Source organism: Bos indicus x Bos taurus, chromosome 28 (genome assembly GCF_003369695.1).
Source record: "Bos indicus x Bos taurus breed Angus x Brahman F1 hybrid chromosome 28, Bos_hybrid_MaternalHap_v2.0, whole genome shotgun sequence".
Taxonomy (NCBI): domain Eukaryota; kingdom Metazoa; phylum Chordata; class Mammalia; order Artiodactyla; family Bovidae; genus Bos; species Bos indicus x Bos taurus.
In genome coordinates, this window is record NC_040103.1 from 28,890,303 (window position 1) to 28,917,778 (window position 27,476).

A 27,476-nucleotide genomic window follows, 5' to 3' on the forward strand; every position below is an offset into this window, starting at 1 on the left:
AGTCTTGAAAAAAAAAAAAAAACAATAGGAGGATGAGGGATTGTGAGGTTTGTTTTTTTTTTTTTTCCCTAAAGAAAAATATCAATAAAATAACTCTTAACAATGTAAAACAGTGCCTCTATCTGGGGTCAAGGCCAGAGCAATGGACACCTTATCCCACTCATCCTCTTCCTCTGATAAAGCCCCAACCAGTACTAAAAAGTCTTTTTCATAAGAGCCTAGAGGCCTTTTTTTTAAGTGCTTGAGAAAGAAGTAGACAAAGGAAAACTGAAATCAAGAGGATTTTCCAGTCTGTCTCTGGTGGCTGGTCCAGAAGGATGCCTCAGCTCCTGCTTCTCGCCTGCCTCCTCATCATAGTAACACGGGTGGCACCCAGGGGTGAGTCTTGCGTCAAGTACTTGGCACAATATTGGTTTTTGTTGGAGGAATTTGCTGTTATGTACAGGTTGTTAAGAGCAAGATTCCAGTATCTTAAATACTGGTTCTAGAATAGTATAAGAAAAGTCATTGATAACCTATGGAGATATGTTTTCAGAGAATTTCATTTCATGTTCCATTTAGCCTCTCACCTGGCATCCAAAATTTCCATGGATCTGCCAAATCCAAACAACTTTCCACGAGCTAAATATTTCTTGGAGTATGTGTAAAAGGGTTCTAACCTCTTCATTTTCTAGGCACTTTTATAGTCCTAACTTTAAGAGCAAAAAAAAAAAAAAAAAAGATTTTCAGAGTGGAGGATAGAGTTTTTCCTTTAACAAATACAGGGGACTAACTGTGCCCATAAAGGCACAGATCTGGATAAATCAGACTTCTTAGGTTTGACTTCTTAAAATACGACTTTTGCACTGACTGAGTGAATCTTAAACTCTCTCCCCACCCAGCTTTGGTACAAAACAGGCCAACAAAGCCAAATTTTCATTACAGTTAGAAACAATTTTCTCTCTCCTTTTCCCATTAGAATTTAAGTTCTAACTAGAAGACAGAGTGAGAAGAGGCTGAGATGAAGAGAACCATACTCCTTGGCATTTTGGGGAAGTTCAGTGTTTAGCTGCCCCTATTTCTTTGGGGTACCTAAGGCCTTGCTCTAGTAGTTTTAAGAATAAACAATTAAAACTAGACTTGAGACAGTAAGGAGACATGGAAAATTTAATGTCATGTGGTCCAGGGGATGGGACCCTGGGACCCTGGGACCCTGGGACCGAGAAAGGTATAGGCAAAAACTGAAGAAATCGAAACTGTGGACTTGAGTTAAGCTATCAACAGTGGTTCATTAATTGTGGCAAAGATAACCATACTAGTGTACGATTATCTCATGAGGGGAAGCTGGGTGCCAGAAGATGTGAACTCTTTATACAGTCTTCTCAACTATTCTCTACATCTAAAACTGGTCTAAAAAATAGTCCTAAAGATAAGTCTGAGCCAAGATTAATCACCCTGTATCTGCTGCCAGTAAGTAACCAAGAGTTGCTTGAGCCAAAGTCGTCCTTCCCTCAACTTCCTCTCTGCTTTCTCCCCACTCTCTTCCCTGGCTTAACTGCGCATTACCTCCTGTACCCTTCCATCAGACGCGTTCTCCCTTCTTAGATCTTTTTTATTTTAATTACCCTGCCCCCCAGCACTTCTAAGACGTTTGACTCCAAGCCATAAAATGGGAAAACTTTAGAGGCTGGGGACTTTTTGAGGTGGGGGTGAGGTTGCCTGAGAGGAGAGAAGTGAGAAAAAAGGAAAAGAAGGGCCAGAGAAGAGGGGAGGTGGGAGGGAAGGAAGTGAAGGGGGAGAGGAAAAAAAGAGAAGGTGGATTTCCGGCCTAAGAGAGAGAGAGGGCGAAGAATCGGGCGACCAGCCGAGGGGCGGGGCCGGGGGTGCGGACCAGGACCGTCGAGGACTCCTGGTCCCCGGGGATGACAGGGCGGCGATGCTGACATTTGCTGTCCGCTTTGGGCCGCCGAGAGGTGCTGGCCCCTCGTCGCACGGACATCCGCGCCGCTTCCCGGCTCAGGGGATACGGGAGGGGCAGCTGGCCAGGGGGCTGATGGGCGAGAATCCTGGTAAAGGCTGACCGGCTCTCTGCCAGCCAGGCCCCCTGGCTTGAACTTCGAGAGCAATCCACCCGGCTGTTTTCATTTGAGGAGTGTATGTATGGGTGTGTGTACATATATCAGCAGTTCAGGACGCAGCATGTACAATACCGAATTCTGGCCTCCACACTGAGTCTGAAAGCAGGAATTAACACCAGTGGACAGATTATTAAAGGATTGAAGTACTCCCTTAAAAGGGGGGTGAGTGGAATGGGTTTATTTAATGTTAGAAAATATTGCATGAGTAACTTTTAATATATGTTTATTTTACAGAAGATAGTAAATTTCTATTTGTGCCATATATCCCTACGAGAGAAGAAATAAACTTTTAACAAATAGCGCAAGAAATGATAGTTATATTTAAGGAAAAACTTTATAAATCATGAAATAGTTACTGAGGGAGGTTTAGGAATTTCTGTAAAAGCCATTACAAGTTAAGTGCCTAACCATTTCTTGTAAAATTAGAGCCAAGGAGATGAACCAAATATTTCTATGAATATATAATCACCTGTGAAATTGCCCTGGAAACCTTTCTTCATAAGAGAAAACCACAGCTGGGAGAGCTGATGAGGGAACGTCTCCCTTTTCAGAGGGTAGAGAGTCCGTATGTGGACATTTCTTCCCCTCGAGAGACATCAAACCATGGTCTAGGACACAGCTGGGGTACCTCAGGGACATTTTAAGGAGGGTTGTGCCTTCCATGTGTAACTCTGCAAAAGTTTTATTTTAGAATATGCAATGTTCTACTTATTTCTTGTCCTTGTTATATTCTCAGCGGAGCACTAGGCTACGCCCTCCTCTACATGTGACTGAAGTTTTGAGAGTAAACTTGAATTGGAAATGTAGACTGGGAAAATTCAACATATTTTCTTGACAACTTATCAACAAGGCCCATCACATTTAATTATTGTGCAGTATTTACTAAAGCTGAATTTCTTGTCCACAAAGTTTACTAGCCTTGATATGAATTCCCTGCCTACAATGTCAATTAAATCAGCTTCACATGCATTAAGAAGGATAGTATCCTCTGGCTAGGTCTCCTTTCTAGAATATCTTGATTTTATTGTAAGATTCTTTATAAGCAAAATTTGCCTATGTTAACTCAGCGTTTTCCTGAAATTGAGAGAGGCAGTGAGAATACTGGAGATATTGCTGTCTTCAGTCATTAAAATGGTTTTGATAAGATACTTGTCTATGTTATTTATGCCTTAAAAATGCATGCTTGAAATGTTGCTGTATTCTAGACAGTGATGCCATGGCTAATTGTGAAGACACGAAGTTCATGATATTTTCAATAAGCTGGTGGAACATGTACCCACATTCACGTGGAGACTGCCCTTGCCGCTATACGGTGTATTTCAAAGCATGTGCCAGAGGCCTTTTACTTCTCAGTAGAATAAGTTTACGTATTTATTATCAAGCCAAACTACCTACTGGTACAAAATTCCACCCATAATCGTGCTTATAAATGACCATCTAGTTGGACCATCCAGCCTTTTTCAGAATATCCGAAGATGAAGAGCTTACCACACTGTGATACAGCTTCTCCAATACTGGGCTTCCCAGGTGGCACTCGTGGTAAAGAACCCACCTGCCAATGCAGAAAACATATGAGAAACGCCTGTTCAATCCCTGGGTTGGGAAGATCCCCTGGAGAAGGACATGGAAATCTACTCCATGTATTCTTGCCTGGAGAATCCCATGGACAGAGACGCCTTGCAGTCTACAGTCCACGGGGTCACAAGAGTCGGACACGACTTAGCAATCAAACCACCATTACTGGATAGGTGAACTGAAATGCACTTCCCCATAACAATTTGTTTTGTCATTGTAACAGAATACCTAATTCCTCTTTCACAAGCCTTTTCCAGATTTTTTGAAAAGTAATACATAATATGCAGGGTTTTGGTTTTTTTTTTTTTCTCTCCAAATGATAGTTCTCAGCTTCTTCCCCAGTAAATAATTGTTAGGCTCCCTTCTAAATCTGGTCACCATCCTCTGGACATCAGGTTTGTCCATTACTTTCATAAAGTATAGCCTCCAAGTATGAACACAGTACTCAAAATCCAGTCTGACCAGTGCAGTGTTCAGCAAGATTATAACTTCCTTTGGTCTGAACAACAATCCTATCAGAGGAATACTGTGGATAAAAGGTTTAGTCCAATGCAAACACAGAGCCTTAAGTAGATTTGAAATAATTTTTCAAATGTAAAGGCATTTATGAAATATGTTTCCATCAACTTGAAGAATCTTAAACAACTGCTTTTAGGGACTTTAGATTACTTCTTTCTTGAAATCTAAGATCAAAATCAGGCTATTGCTGCTGCTGCTGCTACTGCTGCTAAGTCGCTTCAGTCGTGTCCGACTCTGTGCGACCCATAGACGGCAGCCCACCAGGCTTCCCGTCCCTAGGATTCTCCAGGCAAGAACACTGGAGTGGGTTGCCATTTCCTCCTCCAGTGCATGAAAGTGAAAAGTGAAAGTGAAGTCGCTCAGTGGTGTCAGACTCTAGCGACCCCATGGACTGCAGCCTATCAGGCTCCCCTGTCCATGGGATTTTCTAGGCAAAAGTACTGGAGTGGGGTGCCATTGCCTTCTCCGCAGGCTACTGCCACTGTGACCCAAATCATCAAGGTGCCTCTGAGGTGTCCTTTTCATTCCCAGCCCTAGACCCTTGTTCTGCTTACATCAGTCTGAACGAGCCATGGAGGAACACTGAGCACCAATTCGATGAGTCTCGAGGTTCCCCTCTATGTGACAACAGTGTGGACGGGGAGTGGTACCGCTTCACAGGCATGGCAGGGGATGCTATGCCCACCTTCTGCATACCGGAAAACCACTGCGGAACCCATGCACCTGTCTGGCTCAATGGCAGCCACCCTCTGGAAGGTGATGGCATTGTGCAACGCCAGGCCTGCGCGAGCTTCAACGGAAACTGCTGCCTATGGAACACCACCGTGGAGGTCAAGTCCTGCCCTGGAGGCTACTATGTGTATCGTCTGACCAAGCCCAGCGTCTGCTTTCATGTCTACTGTGGTCGTGAGTACTTCCCTGGGCTCTTTCCCCTCCCCTCAAAGGCCACAGAAATGGCATCAAAGAGAAGAGTGCCATAGGAAATTCTGTTGTGGTAGTATCTCAGCACCTGAAGAACATTGATTTAGGAGCACACATATCTCTAGCTCATGATTTCTGGGGTCTGCTCTTAAGATTTATGAAAAATTCCTAAGAATAGAAAGGGAAGAGAGCTATGACTTTGATCAGTTTTGTCTTTTATGTAATTTAGTGTGGATTTCCAACCTTTCTGAGCACGGAAGACCCCTTCTTTAGATATATTTCAGACATCCATATGGTAGCATTGTGCTTAGTATCCATTGATATTTTTTAGAAATGATGTATAATGGGAAGAAGCTACTTGAGATCAGTAATACTTTCAAATGAATTTTCATGTTATTAATCCCATCAAAATCTGTATACATTTTAAAAATAGACTGCATAGAAGAGTAGAACATAATACTATTTAATCTACAGCTCATGTTTGGTGAAGTTTTGCAGAAAACACCAGGGTCACCCAGGGGTCTGTGGATCTGAAGTTAGGACTCACGGATCTCAATGACAGAACATGCCCCTGGACAGTACCTCTTGCCAGTGGGTTATATAAAGCCAGAACAGTGGGAATTCTCTTGATGTTGATTAGGAATTCATACCCCATGATTGAACTCATGAGGCTTTCTCATGGATGAGAGTGTCCTCTGACCCTCGCCCCTCATGAAAGGTCATCTTTATCCTTCCATAGATTTTTATGACATCTGTGATGACGACTGCCATGGCAGCTGCCTGGGTACCAGTGAGTGCACATGTGCTCCAGGAACCGTGCTCGGCCCCGACAGACAGACATGCTTTGGTAAGAAACTCCTCTTGCAGTAGAAACAGCTATTAGGGGCAAAAGGACAAATCAAATCAAAAACTCTTCTTGCCTCGCAGCACCACCATCTTTCCACTTTGTGTCTCTGAGCGCTCAGAATGGGGTTTGCCTTTTTAGTTCATAACTAAAGCTTCAAGTCAAATTTATATCATGTACTGGGACAGCCTAGGATTATGCTGTCCAGTCTAGTAGCCACTAGCCATATGTGACTATGAAGCTCTTGAAATGTGGCTTCTGTGACTGGAAAACTGAACTGTAATTTTACATAATTTTAATTTAAAAGCTAATACTTTATTGTCATTGGAAAACTAAAAATATGTGGAACAACTTGAGTGAACTGTAAATTTCCTGACTCTGAAGTACAAATCACATATTTCTGATGAAAATTTATCATCCAAATTGAGACAGGCTGTAAGTGTGAAATATACACTGGGTTTTGAAGACTACTTAAAAGAACATATCTCAAGGATTTTAATACTGATTATATATTAAAATGGAACATTTTAGAAATGCTAGAGTAAATGAAATATGTTATTAAAATTAATTTTACCAATGCCTTTTAACAAAATTTTTAATGTGACTAATAAGAAATTTTATGTGTGGCTTGCTTTGTATTTCTATTGGATAGCTTTGGTCTAGAATTACCTACAGGTATACTCCTATAGCTTCAGTGATATAATTTCGGTTTGTCTGAGTGGCAAGAAAGGGGAGTCAGGTTATTCGTTGGAAATGCAGAGTTGTCTAATAGTATATATGTTTTGTTGTCCACAACTGGGAGAAAATAGAGTTGAAAAACCCAGGATTGAGGTCATCTCTTTTCTGTTTAATGTTATGAAGCTTTTTGTATTCAGATTCAAAGAGATGTAAAACAAGTCTGGAGAGAAAGGGAAGCACTGCCCCACACCTGCCTCCTCCAGAAGAGCAGTAACAAGATCAGAGGGGGATAGGGATCAGGATGAAAGGGCTATCAAAGGGTTCTTATTTTAGAAAAGCTTTTGTTTCTCAGCTTCCCCCCACCCCCAGCAACTGTTCTATGGAGCATGGTTAGGCCCTCCCATAACAGTTGTTACGGCTCTTGCATGGTCGATTTTGACTATGTGATTTAATGCAAACGGATTTGGGGTGTGGGAGATGATGGTTCCTACAATCCCCCCAACCTCTCACACTGCACATGCGCGCACACACACACACCTGTTGGAAAATATTTGGCTTCCTTTTAAGGCAGGGGTTTTTCATTCATTTCTCTGCCTTTATTTTAATATAAATTTTGAATAGGTAATGTATTTAAATAGCTCCCAAATTAAACAGCATGACAGGTATACAGTGAAATGTCTAGCCCTGTGTCCTCCATTTGTTCCATTTCCCCTCTTCCAACGCCACCCCAAGTCAACTCCTACATTATTTACTTATGTATGCTTCCAGGATTTCTTCAGGCAGATATAAAAATAAAAATATACACATTTAATTATTGCTGTTGTTTAAATCAAAGGTCACCTGTTATTCACACCATACGTATATCTTGCTTAGCAACTTACCTTGGATGTTTCTGCCTATCAGGACACAGGGGAAGCTGCCAGTTTCTACCTGGGGCCTGTCTACTGGTTTCAGGGAGATCATGAATTCCCTGAAATTAGAGGCAAAGCTTTGTGTTAATGTGTATGTGTCAATGTTACTTTAGTTTTTAAAAAAATACATAACAATTTTAATTATTTATTATAAATTATGTATTTGGGGGAGGCAGAGAGAAGAGTAAAGAAAAATAATATAACAGACCCTCATGTACCCAGATTTATAGCTAAATTTTTCTTCCTTTTTTTTAAATAAAATTTTACAGACACAGATAAAGCCATCTCATGCCATCTCTTTTACTTCTCTCACCCTCCAGGGGAATTAGTATTTTGAAGTTAGTGTATGTGCTTCTGGTCCCTGTTTTCATGCTTTTATTATTTATGTAATAAATAACAATATAACATATATAATCAACTATATAGCACTGTTTGTGTGTTCTTAAAATTAACATAGTTTTAAGAACCTTAACTCTTCTGTGAGATTTTCTCCACACTTTTTTCATTTTATACCTATAAAAGTGGAATTGCTGGGGCCTTGAGTATCTAAGTTAGGCTGTAACGGACAATTAACTCCCAAATAACAATGGCTTAAATAAACAGAAGTGTATTTCTCTCTCCGATAAAAAGAATCAGTTTCAAGGTAAGCAGTCCAGGCTTTGGACAGAGACTGGACCCAAGCATCAGTGTGGCCGTACCCAGGAAGGCTGCCGGCACCCTGTTCATCCACTGTCCAGGCAGTAGGGCCTGATCTTATCAACTGTATTTTTCATTTCTACAGGTTCTGTGTGTATGGTTTCAATTCTGCTTTGTCTTCCTACACATTCTTTTATTTGGTTACTGGCCTCGTATCTGTTTAGTCATTTTTTAAATCCTTGTATTATGTATTTTCTTGGGTTATTCTGTTCTCTATAGTTCAGCGATTACCAGTTGTTACCTTATCAGCTTTCTCATAGCAGATCATCTCCGCCTGTGTAGTGTTTTATGGTAAACCATCTTCTATTGTAATTGTTTTTTCTGTGGAACTCCACTCTTATCACCTGGTTTGAAGAAGTTGGGTTTGGTGTTTTTTTTGTTTGTTTTTTTTTTTTTTTTTACTACACAGCAGTGTTTCAGATGCTTTTGTCACAGAAGTTTCACCAATCCAGGTCAAAGTTTACATCAGTTTCTCAGCTTCAAGATCCCCACGAGATGTGGGAATTGTGACTTCATACTTCAACCATGGCAGAGCCAGACTTGGCTTTTACGAAGGCTTTTTTCTCTCTCAGAACCTCAGGCAGAGAGCTCCTTACTGGTTACCGAGCCTCAGAGCAGAGCCCTTCTTATGCCCCTTTCACTACGGGGATGCCTTTTCCAAGGTCCCAGGCTTGAGCAGGGTTTCAGTTCCAGCTCATCTTCTCTCAGGGACCCACAGCCGTGCCTTCTGTCATTTAGTGGGTATTTAAATCGCAGTCCCTAGTTTATAGCTTATATCCAACCCATGACAAATTTAGCTCTTCAAGCTCCCCATTTTTTGTTTGTAGGAGGAAGTGGATTGACATTTGTTGCCAACTGTACATTTTTTTATAACAAGAATCATTATCCTTTATCAGATTCTTAAAAAGGATAACAATCATTACTTAAGTCCAATATGGGAATATTCCAATGTTTATTTTTTTAAAGGTGGTTTTTTAGTATTTTGAAGTTTTTACTGAATTTGTTACAACATTGTGTTAGTTGCCCAGTAGTGTGGAGAAGGAAATGGCAACCCACTCCAGTGTTCTTGCCTGGAGAATCCCAGGGATGGGGGAGCCTGGTGGGCTTCCGTCTATGGGGTCGCACAGAGTCGGACACGACTGAAGTGACTTAGCAGCAGCAGCAGCAGTGTCTGACTCTTTGCAACCCCATGACCTGTAGTTTGCCAGGTTCCTCCATCCATGGAGTTCTCCAGGGAAGAATATTGGAGTGGGTTGCCATTCCCTTCTCCAGGGGCTCTTCCCAACCCAGGGATTGACACCAGGTCTCCTGCATTGCAGGCAGATTCTTTACCATCTAAGTCACCAGGGAAGCCCTGTTACAATATTGCTTCTGTTTTATATTTTGTTTTTATGGCCACGAGGCACATGAGATCTTAGTTCCCCGACCAGAGATTGAATCCTCACTGCCTGCAAAGTTTTAACCACTGGCCCACCAGGGAAGGCCCTTCCAATAGTTAAAACAGATTTTAAAGGCAGTTGTTTATAACGTTGGGTTGGTCAAAAAGTTAGTTCAGTTAGTAAATAGAGTTCGGTTAGTAAATAGAGTCAATAGAGTTCTTCATGAAAATGAAAAACGTGTCTTTTTTTTACTTAAAACTGAACAAAATTTTTGGCCAACCCAACAGAAGACTGCCTCACTAATAGTATGCATAATACATATATTTTAGAAAACATGAATTTTGCATAGCTAAACAGTTCATAACATTTTGATTCCACTTGTTTGATTTAGTATGAATGGACTGCTAGATTTTTATTTTTTAAAAAAACAGATATGCAACAATCAACAAAGTTTTACTGTATAACCCAGGGAACCATAGTTTATATCTTGTAATAACCTCTAATGGAAAATAATCTCAAAACTAATATATGCGTGTATGTATGACTAAATCACCTTGTTGTGCACCTGAAACGCTGTAAGTCAACTATACTTGAATAAAATATATATATATAAAGGAAGACTGCTTCACAAAAAATTTCACCAGACCTATCCTTTCGCAATGTAAATTTATTTAATGCATTTAAAACACAGTTTGATTTGTAAGTTTCAGGAATTGGAGAAAATGAGACTCGCCAATACAAGCAAATAAGTGAAACCAGATAACAAAGGGAATTTCATTTCCCCAACAGTTTGGCCCTGAGGAGGGAACTGGCAAACAACCAGCTGCCTTCCACTCCAGCAGAGGGCAGAGGGACAAATGACTTGGTTGAGGAGACCAGGTTAATATTATAGAAGTGATTATATTGGAGATGGTTTGTGGAAAGTCTGTGAACAGGATCTGAAAAGATGTAGTGATTCTGCTGAGGGGCTTGGGAAAAGACTGCATGGCTCAGCACTGTGTAAATGGTGTGGTTTCTCTTCTACAGATGAAAATGAATGTGAGCAAAACAATGGTGGCTGCAGTGAGATATGTGTAAACCTCAAAAATTCCTATCGCTGTGAGTGTGGGATTGGCCGTGTGCTAAGAAGTGATGGCAAGACATGTGAAGGTGAGATGGGCAAGAAGGGATTCACATCAAGAGCCCCCACTAAGCCACTGGCTGATTTTTTGGATATTTATGAAACTGTCCAGGGTTAGAAGAGAGTAACAATTCAGCTGTGTAAAGAAACCACTCATCAGCACTGAGTATCACTGCAGGATGCTTGTGTTGCAGACAGAATGCAGTGCTGATTTTATCTCCAAGCTTTGGCAGAAGGGAGCTGTTGCATGTTGCAAGAGGCAAAGAGCTGCATTTTTAGTTTGGGGTATAAAAATTGGGTATTCCATGTTTCTCAAACTTTAATACACCCACGAATCACCTGGCATCTTGTTAAAATGCAGGTTCTGATTCAGTAGGTCTGGAGTCAGGTGAAGATCCTGCATTTTTAAATAACTTTTAGGTGCTGGCTATGCTGCAGACCCAGGGAGCACATCTGAAGTAGCAAGATAATGGAGGCAGGTGGCAGAACAAATGGTTTATAGCAGTTTCTCAGACTTTTTTGCTGAGAATCACCTGCATGCTTTTAAAGCCAGCCCTTCCCAGGTCTCTCTCCTGGAGACTCCAGTTCAGTGAGGTGGGAGGGGCCTTACAGTTTGTGTTTTTACCAAGTTTCCTACCTGAGTCTTACCATCTTGGAAGTTTGGGAAACTGGATTTTATGAAGTCATTTATTTTAATCATATGCTTTGCATTTATTAGAGATTAACACATGTCTGGAGATAAGTAAACTTACCTGATTTGATAGTAGAAATGCTGTATGGTGGCAGTTTTAGTCACTAAGTCATGTACGACTCTTGGACTGTAGAGTTGGACATGGACTGTAGCCCGCCAGGTCCCTCTGTCCATGGGATTTCCCAGGCAGGAGCACTGGAGCGGGTTGCTATTTCCTCCTCCAGGGGATTTTCCTAGCCCAGGGATGGAACCTGGGTCTCCTGCATTGCAGTGGTTTCCTGCATTTCAGGCAGATTCTTTACCAACAGAATCACCAGGGAAGTCCAGAGATTCTGTATACATTTTGTATAATTAAGTAATAAAAAATAATTTGAAATGTATGTTGAATAACTGAAATGGAAATTGTCTACTATTATGACATGAAGCTTTGACAGTATCCCTTCTCTCAGGCACATTTGCCCTTGCAAATTATCTGAGCTGAAATTTCATAATTTCTATTTTAATAAATCTGAATCTCATGACATTGAGAGTTGAGAGACCAAAAAAAGAAAAAAACTCTGCAGATTATATGAAGAGATAAATGCTGCTGCTGCTGCTTATCATTATTTACAGAGGACAAATGATATGTCCCAGAGGGTAACTGAATGTGTGACATAATACATTATAACACTGCTTGTGAGTTCACTTTATTCTATCTATATTCAAAATAATAAACTTCTACCCTAAAAGGAAAAATTATGGCTAGTGGTCACAATTTACTTCATGCCACAAAGTTTACATTATTAACTCAGGGTCCATTAACCAGGATATCAAACTGCTGTCTCTTATAAAAAGGCTAAATGTACTTTAAGCTTTACTGGATAAGGGTAATATCCTGAATCCTCCTTAAATCTTATGTTATACAACCATCTTTGCATATTTGTATATTAATGAAATGTTCCATGAGGAACATATGTAATTATCTATGAGTATTTTATTGGAAATATTACAGTTAATCCTAATATAATTTTAAAACCTAATAATCATAACTGAAAAGTATTTTAGCAGAAGATAAAGTTTGACTATGAATTACACTTTAGGATTAAGATTCATATTTGAAGCCCTTTTTGGAGTTTTTGGGTTTTTTGTTTTTATGGAAATCCTTACATTTTATTAATAGTCCAAACATATTTGTTTCTTTAGCTAGTCTGTTAGATTAGCATATTTTCTTTTTTAAAATAAAAGGCTCTTTTTAATTTTTAAGTAATTTTTATTGTTTGTTGTATTATTAAAGAGTTATGTTCATAGAAGAAAATACAGAGAAGTAAAAGAAAGATATGGACCCAGAATCCCATTTGCTAGATATACCCATTCTAAACATTTTGGTGTATCCTTGTAAGAGACTTAAAATTCTTCAGTCCAAGTAAGGATTTCAGCTTATTTTGTGTGTTGCAGTCTTAGATCTGGAAATATTCTTAATGAACATTTAATCTAACACTTTCATTTTACATTTATTGAAACTGACACCCAGGAAAATTAAATGACTTAAGGAACATCACTTTTAAGAAAAAAATTTCCTATTAATGTTGATTTTAACATTTTATAGCATATTTTATGCTTTCTTCTATATCATTATATATCATTTGCAGCTATTTAAAAAACCTGTAAGAATACTTTTATCTTTTTTAACTACAGATTTATAAATAGGTCATAACCTAATTTCTCTTAAATTTTGTGAAGATTAATTCACTGCAAATTTATTCTCTCTCCCTATTTCACAAAAATTGATTCATTCCAACTTAATTAACTGATGTTCCAAAGAACTAATATTTTTATCATTATTGAACTGAGACTTACAGCTATAACTGGAAATTGGCTAATATCTTTCCCTGAACATCTTAAATGAACTGAAAGCCTTCTCCCCCACTTTTTTTTTTTTTGACCATGCCATGAAGGATCTTAATTCTGACCAGGGATCAAACCTGGACTGTTGAGATTGAGAGCTCAGAGTCCTAACCACTAGACCACCAGAGGATTCCTGAAGGCATTCCCTTTTAAATAGCTTTCCCTTTGAAATCGTGTCCGACTCTTTGCGACCCCATGGGCAGTAGCCTGCACCAGGCTCCTCCGTCCATGGGATTTTCTAGGCAAGAGTACTGGAGTAGGTTGCCATTTCCTTCTCCAGGGAATCTTCCCGACCCAGGGATTGAACCCAGATCTCTCGCATTGATAGACGCTTTACTGTCTGAGCCACCAGGGACTTTTAAATATTACCTTACCCCTAAAACAGGGAGCAGCAAACTTTTTCTGCATAGACCGAACAGTGGATATTTAATATGGAATTTGTTGAAACTACTCAACTCTACCCTCGTAGTGAGAAGGCACCCCATAGATAAGAGGGAAATAAATGAGCATGACTGAGTGTGCTAATAAAACTTTATATACAACAGCATATAGCAGCCAAAGTTTGATGATCCATGATCTAGAAGATAGCATCCAGAACCCACAAAGGTCATTATTTTTCCTCTGCTAACTATGACATTATGTGGTAGTTTCTTCATTTTTCAACTGAATATTTTTCCTTTTTTGCCCATTTGATTGAGTATGCTTTTTGAAAATGCAAAACTTTTAAAAAGAAAACTTTAAAAAGCTGCTTCATAAGAGAAGAATGAGAGAGCTCAGTAGAGTGGAATCTCTCAGTGTGCTGTCCAGGTCTCATTTTTATAATGTGCTGTCAACCCAAGAAAAATATCTCCAGTGCTGTTATTCCTAGAGATTCGAGGAGAGGGGCTGGTGATCCAACCATTGGCAATAACTCTGAGTAACTCTGATCCATTTAGCTGCTCTGCTTGAATTTATATTTTGTCAGTTCCTTTTACATCAGTAATAAACATTTCAAAATTGGGTGGACTAAATGTTACAGCAATTAAGAAATGACTTTCCATCTTCCTCTCCAAATTATACTTTATTCGTGAGAAAAACAGACAAATCCGGGTTGAAGGGCATTCTACAAAATGACCAGCTTAAATGGTGAGAGCTGTGTTTGTGTTGTAAGATGGCTCTTTGTAGCTCTAACAGTTAATCAAAACTTCTTTGTGGACATTCCGGCATGTCTCAGTGACTGAGCTGGGCCCCAGTGATACTATGGTAAGTCAAGTATAATGCCTGATGCAAACCATGAGTCCAAGAACCAGAATTCTTGGGGAAGAGGGCTACAAGATCCTTCCTTTTTCTTTCGGTTTTATTGCAGACATTGAAGGATGTCACAATAACAATGGTGGCTGCAGCCATTCTTGCCTTACATCTGAGACAGGCTATCAGTGTGAATGTCCCCGGGGCTTGGTGCTGTCTGAGGATAACCACACTTGCCAAGGTACTACATGCTTAGCCTCTGCTCTGACTTCTTCTGCCCCAAATTTCCCTGTCTTCCTCACCCAAGTGTGTCAAGATTCTCATCTTTTACAATACCAGCTCTTTCAGCAGTGTGTGTTCACTCTGCAATCATTCAAAAATTGCAGTTAAAAAATTGTAACATAAAATTTACCATCTAAACCAGTGTTAAGTGCATAGTTCAGTAGGGTTAAGTATATTCACATTTTGTGCAGCAAATCTTCAGAACTTTTTCATCTTGCACATCTAAAACTCTGTACCTGTTAAAAACAGCTACTCTCCCTCCTTCCTCCCTGCAGCCCCTGGCAACCACCATCCTACTTTCAGTTTCCAGGAAGCCAGCTATTTTAGGTGCGTGATATATGTGGACTCCTACAAGTTGTCATTTTGTGATTGACTTAATTTCACTTAGTAAATTGTCCACAAGTTTCACACATGTAGCGTATGACAGGATTTCTTCCCTTTGTAAAGCTATTCCACTGCGTGTGTACACCACATTTTATTTATCCACTCATCCATTGATGGACATTTGGATTGCTTCCTCCTCCTGGCTATTGTCAATAATGCTGCTATGAATCTGTGTATGCAAATATCTCTTTGAGATCCTGTTTTCAGTTCTTTGGGATCTATACTCAGAAATGAATTGCTGGAACATATGGTTTCCTTTGCTTTTTACTTTTGATTTTATTTACCCTGATTTCTATTATTAGTTGAATAACTAATATTCAATACTTAATTTAGATGGAGTTCCTCTTTTCTAGCAGATCATTGTTTTTCTGGGAATCTAGTTATTTATGTCCAGAATATTAATTTATTCATCCAGCAAATATTTAATAAGCACCTATCTGTGATTTCTTAATACTAAGTCATTGCTATTATGTGCCCTCATACACTGATATTGCCCTCATGTTTTGTCTGACAGTACTCAGAAGTACTTATTTTAGGACATTGGTACAGTCTTGAGACGAGAATGCTTAAGAAAAGCAATCTTTTTATATTAAATTAAAGTGGGATTTATAGTCACGGTTTATGGTTACTGAGCCATGCAAGGATGATTTGGAATTCTTCCCCAAGTGCACTAATGCTGTTTTTATTACCACTGTTTTATGGGGCAATAATTAATGGTGAAGTCAAAGCAGTAACATTATGTAGTTTAAGCCCATATCAAAGCCGTACTTTTCCTGTATTGCCGATATTGTGTTTCTGCTAAAAGTTCATTTTTAAGTGTTTTGATACATGGAGTTATTCTAGACACGCTTTGAAATGTTTGTTAACTTGAAACTTCAGAACAATATTTCTTCATTTGGGAAATAATACAGTATTTGATGAGCATTATTTGACCACAAAAAAGCTCAAAGTGCAAGAGGGAGAAGTTGTTTCTCCTAGTAGTTTCTTTCCCCTTCTCCCAGTTCCGCTTTCCTGGTTCTAACAGCATCCCCTGTCCCCACAGTTCCTGTATTCTGCAAGTCGAACACCATCGAAGTGAGCATCCCCAGGGACCTGGTTGGCGGTCTGGAGCTCTTCCTGACCAACACCTCCTGCCGAGGCGTGTCCAATGGCACCCATGTGAACATCCTCTTCTCCCTCAAGACGTGTGGCACAGTGGTTGATGTAGGTTCTTCCTGGAGGACTCTTGGGGAATGACCAAATCTAGTTATTTGGGAATTGGTTGATGAAGGTGTGTGTTGTGGCTTGTGTCATAGATGACATATTTCTGCATAAAAGACTGGCGCTCAAAAATTCATATGCTGTTCATTTAACAAATGTGTTAGTGAGCATCTGTGCTGTGCTGTGGTCCTGACACTGGGAAGACAGCAAGTTAAAAAGAATTCTGCTCTTTCAGTTCTCAAATAGTATTGAATACCATCTCTCCAGTATGCACAGACATTTTCCTGAGTGCGTCAGCACCAGTACGAGGGGGCCTACTGTGTCTCCTCTGAACAATTATTTTACTTGAAGAAAAAATGATTAATTCATGAGGTAACAAATGAGTCCAAGGATTGAACCAGGTAGAGGTAAAAGATTTGTTCTTCCTTCCAAGAATCTGTGCACAGCCCTGTGCTGGGGAGGCTGAGGGATATGTGAAATATATGCAAAATAAGATTCCTGACTTTTAGGAACATACATGGTTCCTAAAAGACAACACACATAAAATATGAGTCAGGGATACAGTTGACGGTGGTATAGGAGGCCAGAAAGGGACAAACCCTGGAGTAGTCAGGACAAGTGAGACTTGATTTGGGGTGGAAGCATATGCCTGGTTTATACAGGCAGAGAGGTGGAGAAAGGGCATTTCAGATGAGAAACAAGTGATCAAGTCTCAGCGATGGGAATTCTTGAGGCTTATGCTAAGTGAATGGGCTACATAACCTGGCTGGCAAGGAATGAATAATGGAAAGGAAACTGGAAAAGTGGGTGGAGAGAGACTGTGCTTTCAAAGATCTGCTTTGTGTGCTGGGGTGAGACGTTTGGCTTTTCCCCATAGGAATGGGATGAAGCAGGCACTGTTATGATGAAATCAGAAGTGGACAAAATGAATAGAAAAAAGAGGACCTAGACCCAGGAGATTGGTGTAGAGGCCCTTGCAATCAAATAAACAAGTATTTATTTATGGAAACAAACAGAGAAAAATCAGAGAGCTAATTAGACTTGGGATGAGACGTTGGGGAGATATTTGAGAAGGACCCACTTTAGGCAAATTGTGTTTTGTCATATCTGTGGATAATCAAATAGAAGTGCCCTGCAATGAGCCAGGGGTTCTTGGTACACAGGAGAGCAGACAAGGCTAGAGATGAAGAACTGAAAATCATCTGAGTAAATGCGACAGCTGAAGCCCACATGCAGATGAGCTCAGCCCAAGGTCATGCTGCTGCACAATCACCAAGTCTAGGATTCCAGAAAAAATATAATATACAGAGGCTGTTCTTTTCTAAACTATCAGAGCTTTGAATTTGCTGATTCTGCATAGCTCAGGTTTTTATGACTAATAACTCCAAAGGAATGTGTGGGTTGACCGTGAAGTGGTATATAAAACTCTTAACAGTCAAAACATGTTAGTAAAAAGAGGAGAAGCGATTTTTTTTTTTTTTAATTTCAGGTTTTAGCAACTGAATCTCTCATGTGTTTTGACGTAAAGAGAAATTTGGAGAATGTTATGGTGGGCAGCAGGTAGGGTGCTCTGTAGAAATAAACAGAGACTCTTTCCTCTCCTGGCTCTGGCCTGGCTCAGGTGGTGAACGACAAGATCGTGGCTAGCAACCTGGTGACAGGTCTACCCAAGCAGACCCCAGGAAGCAGCGGCGACATCATCATTCGAACCAGCAAACTGCTGATTCCCGTGACCTGTGAGTTTCCACGCCTGTACACCATTTCCGAAGGCTACGTTCCCAACCTTCGCAACACCCCGCTGGAAATTATGAGCCGCAGTCACGGAATCTTCCCATTCACTCTGGAGATCTTCAAGGACCATGAGTTCGAAGAGCCTTACCGGGAAGCCCTGCCTACTCTCAAGCTGCGAGATTCCCTCTACTTTGGTATTGAGCCCCTGGTGCACGTGAATGGTTTAGAAAGCCTGGTGGAGAGCTGCTTTGCCACCCCCACATCCAAGATCGACGAGATCATGAAGTACTACATCATCCAGGATGGGTAAGTAGGCTTCTTGAATGATGGATTAGCCTTAGTTCTCATCCGGGTCTTCCCTGGTGGCTCAGATGGTAAAGAATCTGCCTGCAGCATAGGAGCTGCTAAGCTGCTAAGTCACTTCAGTCATGTCTGACTCTGTGCGACCCCATAGACGGCAGCCCACCAGGCTCCCCCATCCCTGGGATTCTCCAGGCAAGAACACTGGAGTGGGTTGCCATTGCCTTCTCCAATGCAGGAAAGTGAAAAGTGAAAGTGAAGTCGTGTCTGACTCTGTGCCACCCCATAGACGGCAGCCCACCAGGCTCCCCTGTCCCTGGGATTCTCCAGGCAAGAACACTGGAGTGGGTTGCCATTGCCTTCTCCAGCAGCATAGGAAGCTTGGGTTCAATTCCTGGGTCAGGAAGATCCCCTGGAGAAGGAAATGGCAACCCACTCCAGTGTTGTTGCCTGGAGAATTCCATGGACAGAGGAATCTGGTAGCCTACAGTCCATGGGATTGAAAAGAGTTGGACAGACTGAGGGACTAACACTTTCACATTTGATCTCTGGACACAATAGCAACTTCAATCATTTCATAAAACCAAGCAGCACTCTTGCCTGCTCTTAATTAGTTCAGAAACCACTTGTGCACATTTTCGTGGTAAAAACCGGTGAGGAAGAGCAGAGTCCAGAATGACTCCAAGGGGTCTAACTTGTTATGACTGACTAGATGTCCTTAACCAAGATGAAAGGACATAGGTTGAAAAGCAGATTTGCTATAGAAATACTGAATATGATAATTCCAAATAATAATATTCTAATATAAATGCCTGGGCTTCCCTGGTGGCTCAATGGTAAAGAGTCTGCCTGCCAATGCAGGGAACATAGATTGGATCCCTGGTCTGGGAAGATCCCCTAGAGAAGGAAATGGCAACCCAATCCAGTATTCTTGCCTGGGAAATCCCATGGACAGAGGAGTCTGGCAGGCTACAGTCCATGGGGTCTCAAAGAGTCAGATACGACTTAGCAACTGAACAACAAACAGAAACAAATTGTAAATACCCACAGGATACTTAAGAGAATTTCAGTGGCAGTTGGAAATGCATGTCAGTTAGACCCAGAAACAGTAGAGACAAATAACAGAGGATTACCCCTGTTTATAGTTGAAACTATAGGATTGATTGGGGCTTCCCAGGTGCCACTAATGGTAAAGAACCTGCCTTGCCAATGCATGAAGCATAAGAGAAGGGCTCAATCCCTGGGTAAGGAAGATCCCCTAGAAAAGGGCATGGCAACCCACTCCAGTATTCTTGCCTGGAGAATCCCATGGAACCTGGCAGGCTACAGTCCATTGGGTCACACAGTTGGACACAACTGAAGCAACTTAATATATATACATGATTGATTAACCTGGTCAGAGAGATTGTAGAGCATGGGTGGCATGGTTGTTGTTGTTCAGTCTTTAAGCCGTGTCTGATTCTTTGCGACCCCATGAACTGCAGCACTCCAGGCTTCCCTGTTTGCTCAAACTCATGTCCATTGAGTCAATGATGCCATCCAACCATCTCATCCTCTGTCGCCCCCTTCTCTTGCCCTCAATCTTTCCCAGCATCACGGTCTTTTCCAATGAGTAGGCTCTTCGCATAAGGGTGGCAGATGGGGAATGAGAAATGCAAGAGAATAAGGAAGTGGAAGCAGCAAATGCAGACCCCTCTTTTAAGAAGTTTGGTCGTGAAGGAGAGAGATGAAATAATTGGTTGGTTTTAGGAGAGGAGAGATCAAGTGAACTTTGTTTGTTTGCTTGTTTTATACAAAGGAGAGTTCCGTATTTGTTGAGGTTGTTGGATTGAGAACTTTGCATGTGTCGTTGTATCATTAAAAGCCTAACAGTTACCACATCTACTGCTTACATTGCCAGGAAAATTACACTCACATCCCAAATTCATAGCTGTATCTCATCAGTTCCTTCCTCATCCTCAATGTCAGATGGGACATATCTCTAGCAGGTCAGGACCTGCCGCTTAAGAAAAGGGAAATGGCCTAGTGAAGAGCACCACAGATGTGCCCTGGTTCATGCCCTTTGCTAATTACCCTGATAGACTCTGAAATTTCTCCTTTGTTTTTAACCCCCTGGATCTCTCACCACAGGTGACCTTTCCCTGCTGCTATCCATTTCCTGCACAGTGATTTTAAACTTTTGATACACATTAGGATCAACTGCAAAGCCTTTCTAAAAGTAGCAATATCCCAACCCGTTCTCTACTCTTACTGCCTTATTTCCAGCCCTCATTATCTTTCACCTGGACAGATGAAAGCTTCCAAACACAGCCTCCTACATCCCAGCTCTCAAGTCTCATCTCCACAGAGCCCTGGGTATCCAGTCAAAAGAAAAACAAATTATATATATAGTCAGATTCCTGTTGAAAACATACTGATGGCTCTTGACTTCTTTGGTTGGTAAATTTAGCTGTTTACTAGCAGGAGTACCTCTAGCTTCAGATTCCTGTAGCCTCCTTAGCTTGTTTTCACAATCTGGAAAAGGCATCTGAGCTGCTTTGGATGGCTAGAGGCAGGTCTCATAGGAGACGGCAGGCCTTTGGGTTTCTTGCCGTCTTAAAGTGATCTCCACAAAGTTTTAAAATGAAACATAGAAGCATCAATTTTTATTTCTTTTCTTTTTCAGTCACATAATTAGTGCTAAGTAGATTTGGGGATGGATTTACTTTGTTGGGGGTGATTACTTTTAAATTTTTTACAGGTTTATTGCAGTGCTGTTTGTATACAATAAATATGCTATTCAAAGTATACAGCTTGGGGAATTCCCTTGAGGTCCAGTAGTTAGGACTCTACGCTTCCACTTCAGGGAGCCGGGTTCGATCCCTAGTCAGGGAACTAAGCTGCCCCATGTGGCCAAAAGATTAAGTGTACAATTTGGTAAGTTCTGATGTCTACACACTGGTGAAGCTATCGCTACAATCAAGGCAGTGAATATTTCTCTTACCACAAGTTTTCTCCTGCCCCTTGCATTTACTTTTGCAAACATATAGTCTTAACTGGGAAAGTTGCTGGGAAAACATGTAACCCAGACCCTCAGTTAGGATTCTATGCTTATATTTTATACAGTTCTAAGAAGATGTGCTATTTAATTTTCCAGCCTTTAGCACACACAAAAACAATGCTATGGAAGATATTAAAATTGTTCAAAAGCATAAGCAGAACTTGAAAACACAGCTATGTGGACCTGTTTCCACTATACACGGGCAAATAGTTTCATCTCTAGTGCAATGTTGGATAGTACAGTATTAGCTAAGAGCAGTAATGGTGCATTTGAGATACTCCCTCAAGAAAAAATCCAGCTCTCAGCTTGGCTCGCTGTGCCTCACCCTCTGACCTCTACCTTCTCCGGTTTCTGCTCCTGCCAAAGAGAACTATGGGCATTTCACAGTTTCTGTTGCTCCTTACACTCTCCTGATTCTACAGCTGCCACTTCCACTGCCTGAAATCTTCTTTCCTTTTTCTTCCTGTCTGATTCTTACTGGTCCTTTGAGACACATTGGGACTTTTTTTTTTCCCTCCATGAAGCTGTCCCTGATTGTTCTAATCAGAACTAGAAATCTTCCTTTCATCGTCCTCAATGCCTTGCCTACATACAGTAAAGCTCATTAACTATTTATCTAATGAACTATTGAATGAATGTTTTCATAATACTAATTTGGGGCTAGTTCAGAGTCCTAAAATAAACATAATGCTGTTTACTTATATTTGTAAATTGGTTGATTATTCATTGTCCTCAGCTTGAATTTAAATCAGGCTGGTTTCCCCTGATATTTAACACATCTGATTTGCTTCCCTCTAGTTTTAGTTGGCATATCATCTGAGAATGCAAAGAAATTTAATGCAAGCCTAAGCAAAGTAGAATTAGAAAGTTTATCTCCAGAAAAAGAAACGTTGAATTCCAAAATCCACTATTGGACAACTTTTGGGTAATCAGTTATTTGAACTTACCCTGTACCGTTTGCTGTTACTTTCTTTTAGCACATGAACTTGGAGTTGATGAACTAGAATTGTCTAATCCCAGCAAACACCAAATCAAGAGCCAGAGTTTGTCTTGGGTTCTATTCTGTAATGTGTTACCCTACAACAACTCTTTCTGTCACACTTTCTCTTTAAAAAATAGTATTTTTTTTACTATTCAGCCACAGAAAAGAATGAAATAATGCCATTTGCAGCAACCTGGATGGACCTAAAGATTATCGCACTAAGTGAAGTAAGTCAGGCAGAGAAAAACAAATACCATATGATATCACTTATATGTAGAATCTAAAATATGACACAAAGGAACTTATTTACAAAACAGAAGCAGACACACAGAAAACAAACTAATGGTTCCTGAAGGGGAAGTTGGATTTGGGGAAGGGATAAAGCAGGAGTTTGGGATGAACAGATACACACTATATAAAACAAACAACAAGGGCCTGCTGTATAGCAAAGGGCCTCCAATGCAGCAGACTCAGGACACGTGGGTTTGATCCCTGGGTTGGAAAGATCCCTTGGAGGAAGAAATGGCAACCCACTCTAGTATTCTTGCCTGGAAAATTCCAGGGACAGAGGAGCCTGGTGGGCTACAGTCCATGGGGTTGCAAAGAGTCAGACACGACTAAGCATACACACACACTATAGCACAGGGAATTATAGTCAATATCTGGTACTAACCTGTAGTGGAAAAGAATATGAAAAAGAACATATATGTGTATACCGAAATCACTTTGCTGTACATCAGAAATTAACATCGTAAATCACCTATACTTCAATTTTTAAAAAATAGTATTTTAGGTAAAGATAAATGGAAAATGCTGAGGCAGTTACTGGACTTTTAAGTTCCCTGACATCACAGACCATGTTGTTCATCTCTAACTCCTCTGCAGCACCCAGCAGAGTATGTCACACAGATTAGATATGCAATAGGTAGTTGAGAACATAATCAGAAATGGCATAGATTCATTTACCCTCAGGAAAATGACAATGTGTACATAAATATAATAAATAACAGAAACCACATTATATTTCTAGATCCTCTTCAGTTTAAGGGAATAAGGTACCAGTGGTAATACAAGTCAAGGTGTCATATTTTTAAATAATTTTATTGGATTTTTTGACTGCCCTGAAACAGCAATTAGCAATAAACTAGAAAGTGTTCTGTAAATATGTGGAGTAAGTATCCAGTTTTATAGGTGTTTATATCTGATCCCACTTTTTTACTGCCTGATAGAAACAATGAAGCATCCACATCCACGAAAAGGAAATAGGTAAAAGTTCCTTTTGAATTCAGAATGGATCTGCCATACGTCAACCTGAATCCGCCACGGGTGTACACGTGTTCCCAATCCTGAACCCCTCTCCCACCTCCCTCCACAATATATGTATGAGCCCCGGCCTTTAGGAAAAATGGTTCATCTATTTTCATCCTTGGGCTCAAAGTGGAGAATCAAGAACCCCTCTTTTTCCCCCAGCTAACCCTGAGGTGAGCCTAGGAGTTTCACTTCAAGTGGTAGACCTGAGATTAAAATCTCAAAGCCTATCAAATTAAAATTTGGCATTAAATCTGTGAAAAGAGGTATTAAAACATGTTGGAAGTAAATTATTTTCCCCCAATAGGTCTAGTTATTATCTAAGAAACTGACATCTTTATGCAGCTCCTTGTTGTACAAATTGGGGTTTGCTCACCTTTGGATCCCCTTCAGGGGTGAGTATCTGTTAGGTGTCTGATAAATATAGTGAAATTTCATTAAAGAAAAGCCTTCTCAAATCAGTAATAAAGTACATGAATGCAGAATTCCTGCTGCTGTGTCACTTTAGTCGTGTCTGACTCTGTGCGACCCCATAGATGGCAGCCCACCAGGCTTCCCGTCCCTGGGATTCTCCAGGCAAGAACACTGGAGTGGGTTGCCATTTCCTTCTCCAATGCATGAAAGTGAAAAGTGAAAGTGAAGTTGCTCAGTCGTGTCCGACTCTAGTGACCCCATGGACTGCAGCCTACCAGGCTCCTCCGTCCATGGGATTTTCCAGGCAAAATTACTGGAGTGGGGTACCATTAAAGCCTTAAAAAGATACCCCAATATCAAAAGATATCTTTATAATAAATGTTGTTGCTGTTACTAATACTTCTATATATTGACTTAACAGGAGGTCCTGGTGCACAGTTTGTGGGTACAGTGAATGAGAGATGGTACAGAGAGCGTTAATGAGCAGAGCTGTGTCTGAGATGCCTTCACAGGGAAGGGATTTCATTTTTCCTTCATTCTCAAAAATCTTGAGTGCAGCCCAACCTCCTCCACCCCGTTTGCCTCTCCTTGGACCAAACACGTTGGACTGGATTGTTTTTCCACCTCTGTTTAAGAAATCAAGTCTTACGTGCTGTCCTGCCCTGCTTCCAGCTGTGTTTCAGATGACTCAGTGAAGCAGTACACATCCCGGGATCACCTCGCAAAGCACTTTCAGGTCCCCGTCTTCAAGTTTGTGGGCAAAGACCACAAGGTGAGCCGAACACCTTTACCTTACAGAGCTGCCTGCCCTCTCCCTCCATGAACCTGAGCCTTCCTACTGTCCCAATTGGTTCACATTCTAAAGCCTACCATTGGGATCTGCGTGACCTTATGAAAAATACTATAAAACTGGCCATCTAGAATCTTACCACCTCCGTGAATGTCAGAATCGTCTGCCCCCTCCCAATAAATTAACTAGGCTTGTTCAAAGAAAATATGATGTGATTATAATACAAAATCCTTGTGAGCAGGTGTGATTGAAAAAGCCTGTGTAGTGGTCACATGGCAAACTATATGGAGAGAATATTTGCAAAAAAGACAAATAGTGAAATGTTCAGTGAAAACAGTATTTCACTGTTTTACATGCCAATTCAAATAATTATAAGACTATTTTATACATATGAAATTTTTAAAAATTATAAATCCCAACTTTCAAGGCTATAGGGAGATGTGTATAGTAGCAATATAAGTTGATATACCTTCTAGAAAGTTGTGTAATAATCTGACAATTAATTAATAGTCTGACAATGTGTAATAACCATAAAATTATCAGTCTAAAAATTTCAATTCTGACAGCTTCTCAGAAACAAAAATAAAAACATGGTTTGTTGAATGTGCTTATAGAGTACTGTCATGAGAGAGGCATTAAACCAGTGCATCAATTAATGCAATATTAAGCAGTTAATGTACAATGAAATATAGAAAAAGGAGATATGAAAAAACTCTTGTCATAAAAAATTTAAATGCAAATTGAATATGAAACAGTTTTTTAATGTATATAAGTAAATAGAGGTTATAAGAGGCCATATATTGATATACTGTGTTAAGGTGGAAGGTTTTTTATTTTAGTAGAATTGTTGAAACAACTTAAACAAAGGAAAGTTTGAGGTCAACAGTTTTTTCCATATCGCGTCTAAGTGTATTCATGTGCTGTCCAGCTTCATCATTGTTCGGAAATAACTGCTAACCATGATGGCTAACCCTGACCTTCCTCTTCAACTCGGCAGCATGCATTGGGAAGTTACTTATAGGAAGAAGCTTGGAGAAAGAACTTGTTACTTTACACAGATGTGGATGGGACCCCATGTTATGCCCAGACCTTGATGTGATGAATCAAGATGTTAATGTTATTAGACATTGTCCTCCCAAGGTTCTCTTGTGTCCAGGCACGGAGGCAGAAGTTGTGGATGTCAGGTTTTAAATCACCCATGTGATTGAGTATGTTTGCCACATTGCTAAATGTGTGAATCTGGACAAGATCCTTAACCTTCTTAGTTTCCTGATCTGTAAAATTGGGATGACATCTGTCTCAAAGGGCGGTTGTTTAGATGAAATGAGATAAAACATATGAAGTATTTGGTAGTGTCTGGCTTCTAGTAGGCACCCCCCCCCCCAAACTGGCAGCTGTCTTCACTGTTTTTGTTCTTTATCATTGTGATCTTTCCAGGAAGTGTTCCTGCACTGCCGGGTCCTGGTCTGTGGGATGCTAGACGAGCGTTCTCGCTGCGCTCAGGGCTGCCACCGGCGGGTGCGTCGTGAGGCTTCTACTGAAGGAGAGGACGCCAGTGGTCCACGGAGCCAGATGCTGACAGGCGGGCCAATCAGCATCGACTGGGAGGACTAGGACAACCCACCACCCTCGTCCTCCTGCAGGCTGCCTGTCTCTATGGAATTCTCCCCTTGTCTTCTGAGAACATCAGTTGACACTCTAGAACACCATGCTGCTTTAAACCTTACACTTTGGGTTTAGACAAACCCCCCAGAACCGACTCACTCTGACTCCAGCCACTGGGTCAGGGGTTAGCCACCTCACTGCTGACCAGCCTATTCCAGATGGAGCTTCATCCTCCTAAAGTGGAAAGCTGTGCCATGCACCCCAAAAACAGCTCACCCCCATGCTCCCCCATTTCTTTCCTGCAATAAAACACCTAGAGTAGGACACGGTAGCACCACCACTAAAATCAGAAGTTGGGTATATTATTCCAAATTAGGAATTTAAAAAATGAAATAGTGGCTTGAAATTATGGCTTAAATACACACTGAGTCCTTAAATATGTAAATAATAATTATACCCTAAAATTTCCATTCAAATACAGAATAGTTATAGGGGATTTGGAAGTCTATCACTGTAAGTATGTACTAAAAATAAACTATTTGGATTTTCTCCTGCATAATATTTTCCTCTGGGGTTTTTATGTTGTCTTAAGTAAACTATTTTCAATTAATAAATGTTTATAATTCATTAACATGCATTTAAGTGGTTCAGTGACTGAACAGTAGACAAAATTAAAATATGGTAACATATGCCCTGTTATTTGGCATTCTGTGCCCTCAGACTGACAACAGAAAAAGCTATAAAGCTACACCATTCTCTATTTTGTAGGTGCTTAATAAGTTTTATTGAAGTAAATATCCTAAACCACAGAGATAAATGTTATCCGCAGTTAAATCCACTTGCTAAATATGCCCGTTCATTTTATGGCTTTACAGAAG

At 40.5% G+C, this 27,476-nt stretch overlaps 1 protein-coding gene across 1 annotated transcript; it reads left to right on the forward strand.

Moving 5' to 3' along the window:
* The first annotated feature begins 195 nt into the window (after positions 1–195).
* Positions 196–27,235, forward strand: OIT3 (oncoprotein induced transcript 3). The gene is made up of 9 exons (XM_027531070.1): positions 196–378; positions 4,743–5,117; positions 5,872–5,979; positions 10,667–10,789; positions 14,681–14,803; positions 16,271–16,431; positions 18,050–18,465; positions 24,876–24,975; positions 26,431–27,235. Exons 1-9 carry the CDS (start codon positions 318–320, stop codon positions 26,605–26,607), a joined length of 1,644 nt encoding a protein of 547 aa, XP_027386871.1. The 5' UTR covers positions 196–317; the 3' UTR covers positions 26,608–27,235.
* The last annotated feature ends 241 nt before the right edge of the window (positions 27,236–27,476 follow it).